At 44.3% G+C, this 18,918-nt stretch overlaps 1 protein-coding gene across 1 annotated transcript in view; it reads right to left on the bottom strand.

Moving 5' to 3' along the window:
* ABLIM2 (actin binding LIM protein family member 2) overlaps positions 1 to 18,918 on the bottom strand; it is a 298,016-nt gene that overhangs the window by 42,940 nt on the left and 236,158 nt on the right. The window contains exons 17-19 of the mRNA XM_089691577.1: positions 12,599 to 12,734; positions 7,356 to 7,414; positions 2,555 to 2,606 (exon numbers count right to left, since the gene is read on the bottom strand). Coding sequence (XP_089547703.1) covers positions 2,555 to 2,606; positions 7,356 to 7,414; positions 12,599 to 12,734 — 247 coding nt within the window. The remainder of the gene's footprint in view (positions 1 to 2,554; positions 2,607 to 7,355; positions 7,415 to 12,598; positions 12,735 to 18,918) is intronic.

The raw sequence follows: 18,918 nt of genomic DNA, 5'->3' as shown, positions 1-18,918 counted from the left end.
ACAGTGGACTTTAGCCTGCTGACGGCTAAATCTGGGTCATAGGAGTGCAGAACTAATTGCGCTTCTGTAACCCACAGGAGAAGTAGGGTCAAAAGAGCTTTTGGCATATTCCTTTTTAGATATGTATTCTTAACTCAAAATAGTTCCTTCCATTACTCTTAGCCTCCTCCAAATTACTTTTTTACTGCTATAATCCAACTTTTTGTTAGAGGGTAACTACCTTTGTTCTCCATGGCTCGATAGCTCGCTCCTGAGGTGGACTATGGAATTTGTAGTGTGCATAGATCAGTGTACATGACCGCAACTAACATGCACTGCTCATTTCATATAAACAGAAGTAAGTGGAAAATGGAGAGGTTCAGGAACTCACGGAGGACATCATAAGGAGGCAGAAAAACATATTAAGAAATAATTTCATTAAAAATAGATAACAGAGACATTAAGTAGTGGATGTGTGGATTATATTGGAGAAGAAGAATATCATTAAGTGTCACATTAAGATACTACGATTAAAAATCCCTGTGTTGATCCCCCTGAACATTGGCTGGAACCTGAAACAAAAATATTTTCAAGCAGTCATAATGCCCACTGCCAACATGTAAAATGTAATTTTTATGTGCCTGCATCCATTAGTGCCCTCCAAGCAATATGGCGGGTCACCATGTTATGACACAGACATACATATTTAGAGCCTTATTTCTTTCTATGGCTATTTCTTGCCTCATCCAATCCTTGACCACTTTACTCAGTTTATATGGAAGCTCAAAAGAGTGACAGCAGATAGAAACCAAGGGGTCCATTGATATACATCACCAATGAACTATACAGATGCCCTAGAAATAATTCCTGCTCTGTATGATCTCCTTTATATTATAAGGTGCCCAGTGTTCAAACAAACGCTCTATAACAGCCAATGATATTCTTCCTTTTGCTGGAGAATCTAACTGCTTGCTAGTGGCAGAACTACCATGGTTGTAGAGAGTGCTGTGTGCCCATAGAGCTGGATAAATAACCAGACTAAAGAATCCTTTAAATCTTGACTCGGCAACCTGTTGATCACGATCTACCTGTTGATCACAGGCAGCCAATCGGTACATCTGAAAGACAGCCGCCGGTGCTTCCCCTCAGCCTCTGCCACTCACTTCACAGCAGAGCGGAGAGCGGGAGGCAGCATAGTAGACAGAGGATGGGATCAGGAGCTGCTGCAGTTAAACAACAGGTGATTGGTTGTTAGGAAGCTGGGTGGTCTTAGCAACCAATCACCAGCTTGTTGATATGAAAAGTTAGCACCAGCAGTTCCCACTCCCGCCCTCCATTGAATACTGTGCTGCCTACCCTCCTGCTCTCCATTCTCATTGCTATGGGGGAGGGCAAAGGGGAAGAGGACACTGCTATGGGGGTGGGGGGCAGAAGACATTACAGTGTGGGGGGGGGGGGGATGTGAAGGGGGCAGAGAGCACTGCTATGGGGGACAGAGGACACTACAGTGGGAGAGTGATGTGAAGGGGCAGGGTACACTGCAATAGCGAGGACAGAGGGGCACGGGACACTACAGTGGCAGGGGGGATGGTGAAATGAAGGGCAGAGGTTACTGCTGTGTGGGGGGGCCAGAGGACACTACAGTGGGGGGAGGGGGAGTGATGTGGATGGGGCAGGGTACACTGCAATAGCGAGGACAGAGGGGCACAGGACACTACAGTGGCAGGGGGGAGGGGGGATGGTGAAATGAAGGGCAGAGGTCACTGCTGTGTGGGGGGCCAGAGGACACTACAGTGGGGGGATGGGGAGTGATGTGAATGGGGCAGAGGACAATGCTACTGGGGGGCAGAGGAGCAGTGGACACTACAGTGGTGGGTGATGTGGAGAAGGAAGAGGACACTGCTATGGCGGAAGGGCAGAGGGGAAAAGGACACTGCTATGGGGGGGAGGCAGAAGACATTACAGTGGGGGGAGGGGGGGAATGTGAAGGGGGTAGAGAGCACTGCTATGGGGGGCAGAGGACACTACAGTGGCGAGTGATGTGAAGGGGCAGGGTACACTGCAATGGGGAGGACAGAGGAGCATAGGACACTACAGTGGGCGGGGGGGATGATGATATGAAGGGCAGAGTCCACTGCTGTGTATGGGGCCAGAGGCCACTATGGTGGGGGCTGATAGGAAATTATGTGAAAGGGGGCAGAGTATACTATTGTAACACACTATGTGTTCTTCATAATGTCTTTTTATTGGGGGCTTAATGGGTTTTTTTTTTCTTTTTTAAAAGGTGCGGCCTCACTACCCTCCATGCGCCTGGGTATCTTTAATTTCCATATTGTCCAGGTAGATCTCAAACTACTGAAAGGTTGCCTATCCCTGTTCTAAATCAATAGACAAAAAAATCACATGGGGAAATGCATGGAAAAATGGACAGACAAAGGTAATGACAAGATGGTGCACCACAGAAATGAATACTTTAAATGCAAAGGAAACCTCACAGTTTGATGAATAAGCCTTAGCAATGGGATTTCTCCTCTTAGTATATAACAAGAACAAACATTAAATTGGGGGTTGGTACCTTTCATGCCCCAGCTGGCATCATCATCCACGTACTGACCAAAATTTGTAGCCTGGAGGAGAAAAGTTATACTGGCATTAATTCTTACTAGGCTCTCTGAAATACATTCATTTTTCTTGCATATGCATTTGTACTGAATTTTAAAACATATTCAACTTCATTAGTAAATAAGCCATTGCTCGATTCCATTTTAGAACATCTAATTTATTGTGCTGTGTTACTGCATTTAACAACCTATTGTGGCACTTTAGCTGACTGTATCCTAGGATTTTAATATGTTCTTACAATTTCCAATTCATGCAATGCAAAGAAATGTGCAATTTAATAACCTGTAAATTGCTGCCTAAGTTAACTCATTCATTAGTAAAGTGGTCCCCAAAATATTTACACAAAGGGTCAGGGACTAACTGTGGTCATTATGAGTAACAAAATGCCCTGGCGTGGGATGTCAGGGGGAGAAATATGCCCCTACATCAGTGGTCAGTGGGAGTAATAAATGCCCCTGCATCGGTAGTCAGTAGAAGTAATGCTAAATCTTCCTTTGTCAGTGGTCAGTAGGACTAAAAAAATACACTTTGTGTCAGTGGTCAGTGGGAGTAAACAATGCCCCTTTGTCAGTGGTCAGTGAGAGTAATAAAGGATGCCTTCCAGACATTGTTGTCAGCAGGATGCTAAAAGAATCCCCCTCTCTTCTCTTTGCAGGTGTTAGTTTATGGCAACAAGTGGGCTGTAGTTTGGGGATTAGTGGTGCTAGAGAGTTAGAAAAATGTAATGGCTCACTCAGTAGTTGGAGTGAGCATGTCCGAGTAGGGATCAAGCTCAGGTTAGTCTGAATGACTCAGCAGGTTGGGCCTCTATCGCCTCCCTCTGGTTTTGAAGGTCTATCGAAGCTTCCAGAAATTAGCGGGCAGAGGGGTGGAGACCTGGATCTGCATATTCATAGGAGTCTGACCAATCCCAGATAGGAGGTTCTAGCAGTGTGGGAAGCCCAGTCTATAAATATGGAAAAGCCAGCCAGCAAGGGGAGTCGGGTGGAAGATGGATTATTGAAGGTTCCACTGTGTAACCTGTGAGGGGACCCCGGAGAAGGGGGCTCTGCCTCCAGGATGGAGGCTGGAAGAAAGGAAAGGAAGCTGACAGCCTGTAAGTAGGTAAAAACTGTCTCAGTGAGACAGAGGGAGGAATAGTGCCCCATCACTTATGTCAGAGGGAGGAATAGTGCGGCATCGTTGATGTCAGAGGGAGGAATAGTTCCCCATCGTTGATGCCAGTGGGAGGAATAGTGCCCCATCACTTATGTCAGAGGGAGGAATAGTTCCCCATCGTTGATGTCAGAGGGAGGAATAGTTTCCCATCGTTGTTGTCAGAGGGAGGAATAGTTCCCCATTGTTGATGTCAGAGGGAGGAATAGTTTCCCATCGTTGTTGTCAGAGGGAGGAATAGTTCCCCATTGTTGATGTCAGTAGGAGGAATAGTTTCTCATTGTTGGTGTCAGTAGGAGGAATAGTTTTCCACAAGGGCAGACTGACCATTTGGAAACTCGGGCACTACCCGAGGGCCCGGGGTTAGTAGGGGGCCCCATGAGATGCCCCTGGTACCTTTTTCATAGGCTTTCTTGAGTTTGGGCAAGGACACAGGGGCCCCATGATCCCCTATTGCCCAGGGGCCCCATGAGTTGACAGTCCGGTTTCCCATTGTTGATGTCAGTAGGAGGAATAGTGCCCCCTCATTGATGAGTTTCCAGTGAATGCTCAGGAATAAGTATTATTGATCTTTGTAATATCAACATGAATCCGCTCATGTCTGACAACTGAATTAATTTTTAATAGCACTGCAAAGAAACAATAATTCATTTCCTAGATATATAACTGAGAAAACTGCAACCTTTTTAGAACTGAAGAGCTGCAATTACTTCGAATGAAGATCCTCAAGACATTCTCACTGTCCCTCTGAAACTATGTTTATTATTGCTATAAATTATTTCCATTTAGTTAGATACTGCTTTGAGATATTAGTTGAACAGAATTTCACAGCTAGTGTTCCTCCAGATGTTCCTAGGGGTTCCATGAGCAATGAGCAATGGTGAACTGACATCTCAATTACACTGACTTCCAATGTAAGAGGGAATTTTTTCACTGACCACCAATGCAGGGGGTCCCTTCCACACAGGCTACTAATGTAAGCGGGCACCACAACTTTTTAATTTCAAGATTATTACTGAAAATAATTTTGTTGCATAATAATTATTTTATTGCACCATGAAAGGTGATAAAAAAGAATCTGCCCTATGTGTCAAATATGCTAAGTATGCCACATTCTTTATTCTTTTATTTAATGCTTTCTACAACTTACTGATCATACCAATGTGACCCTAACTATAACTATTCTTAAAATTATCCCCTCTCCCCTCCACCTACCTATCTTGCCTAACCTGCATAGAAAAGAGATGTGTGGACTTACCTATTTGTATTATGTTCACATGATCCTACAGCATCAGCTACCCTGTATCAGTCAGTGGCTGCTGCAGGGGGGAGGAGGGAGAGCTGACTATGCTGGGCTATGGAAGCATATGGATGACATAATGACTCCTGGAATTCACAGCCGTTGTCGAGCGCTCCCTTACACAGAGCTGCAGGATCACATGATCAGACCGCAGCGGACTGAAGATAGGTAAGTACAGAGATCTGTTTCGTTATAAAGTTAGGTAAGAGGAAAGGGGGGGGGGGGGGGGCATTTTTAAGAACAGTTCTAATTAGGGTTTTCTTGCACTATAATCATGTTTAGAAGTGGTATCTCCAGAACTGAAAATTATTTCAAAGGTTCCTCCGAGGTAAAAGGTTGAGAAAGGCTGAATTAGAGGAAATGAGTGTCTGGTGTGCTGTGTACTGAGGCTCCAATGGTCTCAATGCTCACTGCAGCCAAAAAAAGAGGCAAAAAACAGCCCACATGAGAGTATTTAGGAAAAGTTGGATAGACGCATGCTGTAAAGCTGACTTGAGTTCTGTTTTGAATCCAATGTCCCTCCAGCACTCACAGAGTCCACAATTATATACAGCACACAAGATCTGTAAAGGGGATGGGTCAGCAGAGGAATACACAAGAAGCCATTGCTGACTTGTTTTTGACGATTCAACCCCAACGCTGTCATTGTCATCCTCATCGTACTACCCTATGAATCATTGACCTGGAACAAGTATCAAGTCAGTTTTGTCAAAACTCCTAGTCTGTATAATTGTTATGATTTAGTGTTTCTTGTGTTATAAATCAAGGATAAGCATGACCCCCAGTTTTTGCATTTTAAAGAACAAGCAGGCAATGTCAGGTAACCTTTTTCTGATCTTACAGGGTCCTCTTTATCTCGCTTTTTGGGGAGCACTGCGAACTACGCAACCGGAGTGCCCAAGGTAGTGTGCACTGCTGCTGTTCAATCATTCATGACAGGTTCCCTTTAGATGGCCTTTATAGGTAATATATAAGACACAATCTTATAAAGCTTGACATTTCCAGGTGCTAAACTCATCCTCTGTCATTCAATTGTCGAATGCCAAAATCTGTTCTGGCCAGTGAACCAGTCTCCCATTTCACAGATAAATGACAGGTTCCACAATGTTATATTGCTTAATTAGAAGATTTAAGCAGAAACTTCCAGACAACAGCAATTTTGCTACAACAGAGTTCAATGGAGACGCTGCTAAAACACATGTAGCGTGTTTTTGCATAGCAGAGCAATACAAAGCAGCATGCTTACACAGTAAAACATACACAGCACATAGTAAAACAGCACACAGTTAACCCTTTGATCACCCCAGATGTTAACCCCTTCCTGCCCAGTGTCATTAATACAGTGTCAGTGCTTTTCATTAGCATTGATCACTGTATTGGTGTCACTGGGGATGTCAGTGACACCAAGTCAGTTCCCCCCAAGTGTCAGAATGCCCGCCGCAGTCCCGCTATAAGTAGCTGATCGCTGCCATTACTAGTATAAAAAAAAATTTAATTTCCAATACATATACTGCCATTTGTAGACGCTATAACTTTCATGTAAAACAATTAATTTACATGTATTGGGATTTTTTTCTAGCAAAGACATGTAGCAGAATACATTTTGGCCTAAATTTATGACGAAATTTGATTTTTTAAATAATTTTACTTGATATGTTTTATAGCAAAAAATCAAAAACATTGCTTTTTTTCAAAATTGTTGGTCTTTTTTTGTTTATAGCGCAATACAATAAAAAACTCACAGATGATCAAATACCACCAAAAGAAAGCTCTATTTGTGGGAAAAAAAGGACATACATTTTATTTGGGTGCAGTGTTGCATGACTGCACAAGTGTCAGTTAGAGTAACACGGCGCCGTGTAGCAAAATATGGCCTGGTCAGGAAGAGGGGTAAATCCTCTGGAGGGTAAGTGGTTATAGTTACTCTTTGGAACATTCGATTGTTTTATCTGTCAAACAAATCCTAGATTTTTGTCAAACTTTGAGAAGTACAATGGACTCTCCCATTCTGTTACTAAGTGTATTATTATTACTCTGTGTATGATATTATATATTGATGTGCTGAATTCTCTTTGCACATTAGTGGCTGGGTTCATTTCCTGCTAGCTCTACATCTATCAATGTGTAAAGAACACACGTCTGTAGATATAAATGACAGCTGCAGGTAAAGCACGACATCTACAGTCATAGACATGCAAAGTGGCAGGGGGTTAGCAGCGTAGGTTCAGCACTAGTGTAGCAGAAGGGATCACAGATTAAGACCCCGATCCCGATGACTATACCAACCATCATGACTTACCCGGTTTAGTCCGTTTTTGCCATATCCAGGAAGTGATGCAGACTTGGAGTAAGGCAGCCCTGTGTAACAAAAGCATATTACATTGTATATTTCAAAATGCCCCTAAAAGAAGCATCTTGTCTATCACATAACACAGAACTGGAGGCAAAGTAATAAGCTGGCTGAGCAATGAAAAATGGATCTATAAGATAGCGCTACATGCTAGGTAATGAAAAAGATCAAGTGGTCAGGTCTACACTACTGCCTTGTCCCAGCTACAAAACCCTGAAGACTTTGGGCCACGTTTAGGCTCCATGTACACGGGACGTTTGGAAAACACTTCTGAATGATGGAAACTGACTGCTGGAAAATGTAGGTTAAAGAATGTCTGTTTAGCCACGTTTGCATACCGCGTTTATGAGCGTTTGCGTTTAGAAGCGTTTTTTAAAGATAACTTCAGGAGACCTTCCAAAATGCCCAGAATGCACTGAAAAACAGTAAAAAATTAACTATTTCAGACATTTTGAGAAGAATAGAGAGAGCAGAAGCATAGAGATCAATATGTCTTGAGATGACCTGTCATTTCTGGTTGTATTCACTATGGATCCCATCATGAGTATAATGCGGCACATTCTGCCATTTTTTCCTTCACGCAAAACCTGAAACTGACTGCGCTGGTGTTCCAAATGCTGCTGCCCTGTTCCAAATTATTATGCAAATGATATTTTTGTCATTTACCTAAATAATTGATGTAAATAACAGTCAGCATAATTCTCATGTTATCAACTATTAAGAGTACAATTCACATTTTATTGAACAAACCTCCTAATGATAACAGGATTTTTTTAAACATAAAACACTTCCAATGCACTGTTCCAAATTATTCCGCACAGTAAGTTTCAAAACACTTTATAGGTTGTAAAGAACTGAAAATTGGCATTTGTTGTGTTTGCAGCATATTTACTGAAATCAAAAGCTATTTCAATCAAACTTTTAACAACATTTTAACTTTTTAAACATTTTAACAGGTCACGTTACATTGTAACATAGGACCCCTTATTTGATAGCAGCTTCACAAGTCTTGCATCCATCGAACTTGTGAGTTTTTGGACAGTTTCTGCTTGAATTTGTTTGCAAGATGTCAGAATAGCCTCCCAGAGCTGCTGTTTGGATGTAAACTGCCTCCCACCCTCATAGATCTTTTGCTTGAGGATGCTCCAAAGGTTCTCAATAGGATTGAGGTCAGGAGAGGATGGAGGCCACACCATGACTTTCTCTCCTTTTATCCCCATAGCAGCCATTGATGCAGAGGTATTCTTTGCAGCATGAGATGGTGCATTGTCATGCATGAAGATGGTTTTATTACGGAAAGCATAGTTCTTCCTTCTGTACCAGGGAAGAAAGTGGTCAGTCATAAACTCCACATACTTTGCAGAGGTCATCTTTACACTTTCGGGGACCCTAAAGGGACCGACCAGCTCTGTTCCCATGATTCCGGCCCAAAACATCACTCCACCACCACCTTGCTGGCGTCGCAGCTTTGTTGGAACAGGGTGGCTGTCCACCAACCATCCACTACTCCATCCATCTGGACCATCCAGGGTTGCACGGCACTCATCAGTGAACAGGACTGTTTGAAAATTAGTCTTCATGTATTTTTCTGCCCAATGCAGCTGTTTCTGCTTGTGAGCATTGGTTAGTGGTGGCCAAATAGAAGGTTTATGAACAGTTGCAAGACTCTGGAGGACTCTACACCTTGATGTCCGTGGGACTCCAGAGGCACCAGCAGCTTCAAATATCTGTTTGCTGCTATGTAATGGTATTTTAGCAGCTGCTCTCTTGATCCGATGCATGGATCTGGCAGAAATCTTCCTCAATGTGCCTTTATCTGCACCAACCCGTCTGTGCTCTGAATCAGCCACAAATCTCTTAATAGTGCGATGATCAGGTTTTCATGAATATCTAATGTTTTCATAGCTCGAGCTCGTCCAAGGCATCAAACTATTTCACTCTTTTCAGCAGCAGAGAGATCCTTTTTCTTCCCCATATTGCTTGAAAATGGTGTTCTGCTTAATAATGTGGAACACCGTCCTTTAGTAGTTTTTCCTTAAATTGGGCTCACCTGCCAATCTAATTATCACAGGTGTCCGAGATTGTTTTCAGTGATCAAAAGAGCCCTGACACACAATGCCATCCATGAGTTAAACTGAAAAGCAAAATATTTAATCTTTGTGACACTTAAATAGAATTTGTATAATAATTTGGAACAGGGTGAAGGTCCATTTGAATACATGGTAAACGCTTTGCATGCATTTCTGATGATGAAAAAAAGACTCTGGACAGCATTTGGATATAGAACAGTTAAAAAACGCTTGTAAACGCAAATGCTTTTGAAAGTGGTTAGTCACGTTTACAAGCGTTTGGCGTTTGAAACGCGCTGATAAAATCTACTCCTGAATGCAAGTTTGGTGCGTTAAAAAAAAACAACTGTAAACTCAACTGCCTGTAAACGACATAGTGTACATGGACACATAGGAAAACATTAGGGAGAGTTCAGGGGCTGCTGAAAGAAAATGCAAAAAAGCTCCTGAACGTGAGTTTATCAGCTTCAGTGTACCTGAGCCCTTAGACTCATGGAGAAAGTTTCTTACATAATAACATTTTTATTATAATAAACAAGGGCAAAAAATGGTACAAGGTACACAGTTGGCATCCAAAAGTGATAAAGCATATTGCTTATAACATGGTGGGTACATTCAAAATTGGATACAATGTAGCATGCGAGCTATGCATAGGAACATTGAAGCATTTTCCCACTGTAGTATAGGTTCCACCAAAGTACAGTCTCTCTATCTCTCCAGGTACCACCCAGGGGTCTAGAGTGAAAGGGAAGCAAGAAAAAGTAGAGAAGGGCATGATTTATTGGCCAGCAGCCATTTATGTAGAGGAACATGCTTAGTGGAGCCAAAATCCTAATGGATCTATCAACAGCTGTCCATGTAAGGACATCAGGACGTTGGCAGAGATATGGAAATTCTTCCAGCATGGCAGACAAGTGACACTGGAACTATCGTTTTGCACTCCTTGGTTTTCTGGTGTCATCTGCAACTAAAGGGGGATGATTCAAAAAACGATATTTGGGGTATTCATTATATTCTCCCAGTTCTCAGTTAACGTAAACCCAAAATCTATTTGTAGTATGTCTGGTATCGTGTTTCCCTGTATACAGTTTTCCTAAGCAAATAAGATTTAAAATATTTTCTGCATCTTTTGAAAATGCCCTTACCTAGAGTTCTAACCAGTAATAGCATTTGCTTTTGAAGGCTGACAACGCTAAGCCCCTACCATGTGCTCTCCTTCAGTTCCGGTTGGGCTGCTTACCAAGTCTATCAGAAAGGCACCAGCCAATGAAGGAATGCACATGGCAGGCTGACCAGGCTGCTGATCAGAAAGGCACCAGCCAATGAAGGAATGCACATGGCAGGCTGACCAGGCTGCTGATCAGAAAGGCACCAGCCAATGAAGGAATGCACATGGTAGGCTGACCAGGCTGCTGATCAGAAAGGCTCCAGCCAATGAAGGAATGCACATGGCAGGCTGACCAGGCTGCTGATCAGAAAGGCACCAGCCAATGAAGGAATGCACATGGCAGGCTGACCAGGCTGCTGATCAGAAAGGCACCAGCCAATGAAGGAATGCACATGGCAGGCTGACCAGGCTGCTGATCAGAAAGGCACCAGCCAATGAAGGAATGCACATGGCAGGCTGACCAGGCTGCTGATCAGAAAGGCACCAGCCAATGAAGGAATGCACATGGCAGGCTGACCAGGCTGCTGATCAGAAAGGCACCAGCCAATGAAGGAATGCACATGGCAGGCTGACCAGGCTGCTGATCAGAAAGGCACCAGCCAATGAAGGAATGCACATGGCAGGCTGACCAGGCTGCTGATATTTGCAATGAAGTCAGCCCAGGACTGTCAGCCTGTAACAGGAACTGCTGGTAGGATCTCCAGGTGAGAAACATTGCAACAGATTCACAAAACATTATTTGCTAAAGAAAACTGTACACAGGGAGACATGATGCCAAACATACGAAGAAATACATTTTAGGTTCATACACACTTTAACCTGCTGAGATTCAGGCTCCTTTCACTTTAAAATGGTCTCATAATAAAACGCAATGATTTTATACAACTCTAAAGGGACTTAACTGTTACCAGTCTCTGCGGGACTGCTGGATACACTGGAAGAAATTTTATTTTATGTTTCTGGCCACTTCACGTCTTTAGTTGGCCAAAGCTATTTACTGTGAAAAGATAATTCAGCTTTCATGATGCACTGGGATTCTTCAGTAATTGCCCCTTCATGAGTCGTGCTGTCATTCAGCATTATACAATGCAGAGAGTGGATACAGACATGCTGGGGGACAGTATAAAACTCAGAAAACCTCTCATTTATGAAAAGTATGACATTCAGCTAATTTGTAATCTTACAAAATTTAATAAAGAAACATGCATTTCAGTGTTACAAATAAAACATTTACAAAAAGTAGAGTTTAAATTATACAAACAAAAACAGACATTAGGCTCAGATCACAAAACTCTGACACAAGGCTGAGGCTCTCTAGGGCCTCTGTCACAATGTAATACTACAGCATACACCCGTGCAAGGGCCATATTCACCCGCATGGGGATGCAAAGGTGTGTCTGCGTTCAGGGCTGTGCACCCACACCTGCACGGATATCGAATGGGGAGCAACGGCTGTATCTGTGCAGCCACCGTCCAAATCGACATGAATGGGACTGGCACAGGGATGCATGGAACACCTGTGCATCCCTATGTGGATAAATAAGGCCCTCGGAAGTGTTACGTTGTAGTATGCCCATGTTATCGATGCCTAATTTACCAATGTGACTATAATTTTCAGATCTTAAAATAACTAACTTTTTTGAAAAGAAGAATACTTAGCCTGATGTGTAGGCTTTGTGAATTAAGCCCATTGCCTGGTATTCACCCTAAGTGAAGGTAATAAATGGTCCCTTTTATGAGGGCTTCTAAAGGTATCAGATAATAACTAATCTGTACGCTGCCTTCCCTGTTACGGCATAAAAGGTAAGTACAAATATTGGTTTTATATACTGTATTGATGCTTGTTTTGGCCAGACTGGAGTTCCTCTTGAACAGGGGTATTCATATATACAGTACAGTACATATACAGTATTATCCAGTATAATATATGGCATTTATACACTGTGCCAGTTCACCTGAGTAGGAGGGATCTCCTGCATTTCTCTGGGATGAACCTCTGTAGGTTCCGGAACTGAGGCAGAGTGACCGCGTGTCTGCGTCTGTAGAACTGACATCCACATCTCCTTTCAGAATCAGCCAGCTTGTTTTAGCCTAAAGTAAGAATGCATAACGTATTGATTTCTACATTTTTCAAGAACTTTACCCAATGTGAGGAATTAGGTGAAGAGATGTGACACATTGATCTTAAAAAAGTATATCTTCTCCTACTGATATGTAAGCATTTTCAACAACAGCCTACTCCAGCCGGGCAGAATGCATCCAATCACAAAGAACAGAATATGTAGCGCCTGGACTTCAAATGGTCAAATTGCAGCAATGTGGCTATGCAGTAGTTTCCCATTTTGTTCACCTCATGCCCCTCAAACATTAAATATTTTAAAGGGAAACCATCTAAACATGAGGGAGATCAGATTACACAGACTGCAGTATGAGTCACATAGGAAGGACACAACTTCTTCCTTTGAGAGTCCAGACCATCCAATTTAGTTGGATATGCACCAGCTGGTGACAAGCTTAAAGGCAGTGCTGGGCTTTTCTATTAGAAACCCCAAAATGTTTTCCAAACTGAAAATCATGGATGCTTTCTGTACTAATTATTTTAAAATGAAAACAACTTTAGATTATAAACAAAAGTATTAAAATATAACTGACCAATAAATAACTGAACAATAATTATATTTTCTCATTAAAGCGGAGTTCCACTCACTCTGTACAAAAACTGTAACTGCTGACTTTTAAAAAACAGCCACTCACCTGTGCCATGATCCCGCGTTGCCCCCGCTGCAGCCGTCCTGTATTCCAGGCGCTGGCATCTTCAGTGTGGGTACCTGGCTGTGACAGCTTGCAGCTTCACAGCCGGGTGCCCACCGTGCATGTGAGAGTAGTGCTGCGCTTCCTGAATGGCCCCGTTGTCTTCTGGGACCTGTCACGTGTCCCACAAGACTACGGGGAGCGAGGGGGGAGGACAACTACCTCTTCCAATTGCCTAGGCGATCACAGCGGAAGTGGGAGCGGGTACCTGTCAATTTCAGGTATCCGCTCACTGTGCTGTTCCCCTCATATTTGTTATTTAACTGTGCATTGTATCACCAATTCTTATTTCACCAGGTTTGTTTCTATGTCTTGATCTCTTGCTGCCATCTGCTGGCCAGAATTTGCATGCTGCATGCCTCTGTTATAGCTAGTAAGTGTTTTCTCTGCTGGGTGTGGTTTTAGGCAAGCCTTGGTTCTGGTCACTTCCTGCAGCCATTTTATCTGCTATATAGCTGTGTGACAGGACATTCAATACCCTGGGCTTGTGAAGGCATCAGTTTTTGACCAGCAGTTAGCCTCAGGAAAGATATCACAGGACAGCATCAATACCTCTACTACCTTACAGTATTGTATCACTGTTTGTCGCTGTATTTTGGACCAAATAAACCCACGCTGATTTCATTCCTGTGTATACGTTTGGATCCATCTAACCTGAACATCTGCCGGTCCGGTCTGCTCCACTGCTTGGATACGAAGGTAGGAAGTTACACAGCCATTATCAGTTATACCTTCATTCGCCTTCATGTGGGGACAGAACAGTCAAAAACTGCCTTAAAGTCCATACCCCGCTACAGATTCCCTCAGAGTCCAGTACCACACTCAGGAATCTCCCTAGCAACAGGCCCACTTGCAGCAAATCTGCCCGGCTACAGTGCATGTTCCACAAGCCTATGCGGAAGCACTGCACATACGCAGTATCTATAGTCTCGCCTGGAAGTCCTCCACAACTCGCCAAGCCATTCCTAAAGTCCTATATTAACTTTTCCTCGCATAATAGAAGTACTGTTTATGCACGCTCCTTACATTGCTGTGGCCCGCAAAACCCCACAATTCACTTTAAACATCTTAGAAATTTTATCAACGTGCCCTATCGGAGCCGTACTGCGATTTTCAGCATCCAATTCAAAACTTCATTTTCTTAAAGAGACAGCGCACCTTAAGTCAAAATGGCCGAAAAGGACTTTGCACAGTTCCCCAGTGATGAGCTAAAGCAAATGCAACCTGATACTGATCATTATGAAGGGCAGGGAACAGAATCCACACTTCCAGCAGAACAAGTCATGCGACCAAGACGCTCTCTCAAACCGACAGTAAAGGTCATTGAAAATTATCACACCACGAAAGATGAGCTATGTGATAACCTGGAGGAGCAATGGGAACGAGTTTCCTCCCTCATTTCCGGACTTAAATCCTCCTCAGGTGATGCCACAAGTTTACAAGTTGCCATCGGGCGGCTGGACACAGCTCAAGAAAGATACAAGAGACTGTCCACAAGGTATATAACCTTTCTAAAAGACTCTAATATCGATGAAGCCCTATCAGAACTGAGCAAGGCAGAATCAATAGACAGACAAAGAGACGTCATGGTGCTGGATGTTAAAAGTAAAGCGGAACTCCGTATCTCGCATTTGCAAGAAACTAGATCGCACAGATCAAATTCATCTAAACATTCCTCTCGGTCATACAAATCATCGTGCTCAAGAAGCTCAGCCTTGAGCGACAGATTACTAGAGGCCCGCATAAACGCAGAGCAATCCAAAGCGAGACGCTCCTTCACAGAAAAAGAAGCTCTTGCAAGAGCAGAGGCCAAGAGGGCAGAGGCAGAAGCAGAGGCCAAGAGGGCAGAGGCAGAAGCAGAGGCCAAGAGGGCAGAGGCCAAGAGGGCAGAAGCAGAGGCTCGAATAAAGATTTTTGAATCAGAGATGCAGGAGGAAATTGCATTAACTAAAGTAAGACTACTTGAGCAAGCATTGAGCCAAGGTCTTGATCCAGTCTGCTCGCTACCACAGGAGATAGATGATCCAGTTGACCGCACCAGTGACTATGTACTGAATCAGGTATCTGCGCCACCCCCAGTTTGCAGTACCGTCCAAGCCGAGAACACTGAAACCTGCAAGTCAGCTCTACCTGCGGTACCAGTGCCACCCACAGCACCCGAGCAACCTAATAACCGTTACCCGGAAGTGCCCTCTCAAGGACGGTTGTTACAGCAAGATCGCTATCAGGCATTTTCTGGCCTACCTCCACAGCTCAAGCAGCAGTCATCACAATATACAGAGGCTAAACGACAGCTCAACCCTGCAGCTACATCATTCTACCCGGAAGCATCTCACCCCTTTACGCCAGGCAGCCCATACGCCCCAGGGGCATCACAAGTCGTCATGGCCACAAGCAGTGAGAAATCAGATATGTCTGAGTTTGCCAGGTTTATGGTGAGCAGAGAGCTAATCAACACCAGTCTCTCAAAATTTGATGACCGTGCAGAGAGCTACAGAGCTTGGAAGGCAACCTTCAAGGCCGCTATCGCTAACCTCAACCTAACCGCAGAGCAGGAGTTTGACCTCTTGATCAAATGGCTGGGCCCAGGCTCCACAAATCGCGTCAAGAGCCTCAGAACTGTCTACATGGGACAAGCAGAAGCAGGTCTCGCTGCCGCCTGGCAGAGACTCGAACGTACCTTCGGCAGTGCAGAAGCAATAGAGAAGGCCCTATTCAAGAGACTGCAGAACGTTCCAAGAATCAATCTCAAGGATGTCCAGAAGCTTCAGGATTTAAGTGATCTGCTCATGGAACTGGAGCTTGCCAAGGGTGACCCTCGTCTGTCCGGGCTGTGCTACCTGGATACAGCTCATGGAGTGAACCCAATTGTCGTGAAGCTACCATACAGTCTGCAAGAAAAGTGGGCGGCATCAGTCTCAAGGTACAAAAGAGAGCATGACATCACCTTTCCCCCATTTATTCACTTCTGTAGATTTATCGATGAACAGTCCCAGATGAGGAATGACCCCAGCCTCGACTTCCTGGAGTTCAACACTACAGCTTCAGCAACATCATCGTCAAGGTATGAAAGCATCATGCATAAACACAGAGACTTCAAGAGCAGCGTGAGTGTTAGAAAGACTAACCTACCATCTCCTGCAGTACCCACGGGTAAACAGTACACTACCTCATCAGGAGATAAGACCTTCAATCGTGAATGTCCCATTCATAAAAAACCACACTCTCTGAACAAATGTAGAGGGTTTAGATCCAAAACCATACAGGAGCGCAAGAAAATCCTCACCGAGCTCGGGGTATGTTTCAGATGCTGCGCTTCATTGGAGCACATGGCTAAGGACTGTAAATCTGTCATCAAGTGTGAGGAGTGTCATAGTGAAAGACATGCCTCAGCTATGCACCCAATCCCACTCTCCAGAGATTCACCCACTGCCGTCACCACCAGTCCTGCTCCAAGTCATGGCGGGGAGCCCCAAAATTACGCTAATGCAGCGACTGCTGTTTCCTGCTCATGCTTGGATGTATGTGGGGAGGGCCAGTGCGAGAAATGTTGTGCCCGAATATGCCTGATCAAGGTCTACCCAGAGGGACTACCAGGAAAGGCAGTAAAAATGTATGCCATCATTGACGACCAAAGCAACCGGTCGCTAGCAGGTCCTAAATTCTTTGAAGCCTTTGGAATAAAGGGACCATCCGAGCCCTATACCTTAAACACCTGCTCGGGCCGCATAGAGACTAGCGGCAGAAGAGCACAAGGATTCATCGCTTCTCCTGTCAGTGGGGATACGGAAATACCCTTACCGACGCTGATTGAATGTGATCAAATACCCAACCATAGGGATGAGATTCCTACCCCAGAAGCTGCATTTCACCAACCTCACCTAAGGCACCTAGCCAACGTTATCCCACCTATGGACATCAACGCCGAGATTCTACTCCTGCTCGGCAGAGACAATCTAAGGGTACACAAGGTGCGTCAACAGTGTAATGGTCCTGACTATGCACCATACGCCCAGAGACTGGACTTGGGATGGGTAATCATAGGAATTGTATGCTTAGATCAACCAGGAATTGACTCCTTCAAAACGTACGTGCGTGCAGATGGACGCACAACTTGCATTAAGCCGTGTCCTCATCACTATGAGGTGAAAGAGAAGTCTCTAGGCCTCGTACAACTACCTGACGTCATTACTCCCCTCTTTGCCGACAACTTGGGGAGATCAGTCTTTCATACAACCAAGGACGACGATAAAGTAGCCTTGTCAGTAGAGGACAGAGAATTTGTCAAGATAATGGACAGTGAGTTCTTTAAAGACGAAACCAATCACTGGGTTTCTCCATTACCCTTCCGAGCTACCAGGGTAAGACTCCCGAACAACCGGGAACAAGCTCTGTCTAGATTTAACTCTCTTCAGCGTACCATGAACAGCAAGCCTGAAATGAGAGAACACATCGTTGCCTTTATGGATAAAATATTCCGTAACAACCATGCAGAACCAGCTCCATCCTTAAGGAAGAACGACGAGTGCTGGTACTTGCCTTCATTCGGAGTATATCATGCCACTAGACCTATGTCTGTAGGTTCCTTTACTAACTCTACTTGGCTTACAGGTCCGGAGTTTCTGCTAAGACAGGCGGACGAATGTGTACAGGAAGTTTTCAGCATCCAGGATCCGGATAATGATCCAGAAATCCGCGCTGAAGTTAGTGCATTGGTCACTGGAACAAAGCAAACCTCCAGCCTCGGTTGCCAGCGCTTTGAACGTTTCTCCAGTTGGATGAGACTCGTCAGGACTATCGCAAGGTTAGTGCACATTGCGAAATGTTATCACAATACTCACAAAGATCAGGATTGTCACGGTTGGCACGTCTGCCATAAACCCTTCTCTGCGGAGAACATCTCTCATAGTGAGTCCCTCATAATACGTCATGTCCAACAAGAGGAATTCAATGTAGAATGGAAGTGCTTGTACAACAAACAGCAGATTCCAATAAAAAGCCCTCTTGCCAACTTAAATCCAGTTATTGACAGTTTTGGCTTGCTCAGAGTTGGTGGTCGTTTGAATCAAGCCCACCTAGGAGTTGCAGAACAAAATCCTCTCATCATTCCCAGCAAACACCATATCACCATCTTGCTGATCCGACACTACCACAAAAAGACTGAACACCAGGGCAGGCAAATCACTGAGGGCAAGTTACGGTCTGCTGGCCTTTGGATTATAGGTATGAAAAGACGTGTGGCCCAAGTATTGTATGACTGTGTTCACTGTCGCAAAGCTAGAGGAAAACAACTACACCAACAAATGGCTGATTTGCCTGCGGACAGACTATGTACAGAGCCGCCTTTCACCTACGTTGGCCTAGATGTCTTCGGGCCATGGATGGTGTCCGCACGCAGGACCCGTGGCGGTCACGCAAACAGTAAGCGTTGGGCTGTACTATTTACTTGCATGAGTGTGCGAGC

Source organism: Staurois parvus, unplaced genomic scaffold (assembly GCF_062004578.1).
Source record: "Staurois parvus isolate SC_StPar_1 unplaced genomic scaffold, SC_StPar_1.0 ptg000564l, whole genome shotgun sequence".
NCBI classification, from domain to species: domain Eukaryota; kingdom Metazoa; phylum Chordata; class Amphibia; order Anura; family Ranidae; genus Staurois; species Staurois parvus.
This window is presented reverse-complemented; position numbering and strand designations above follow the sequence as displayed.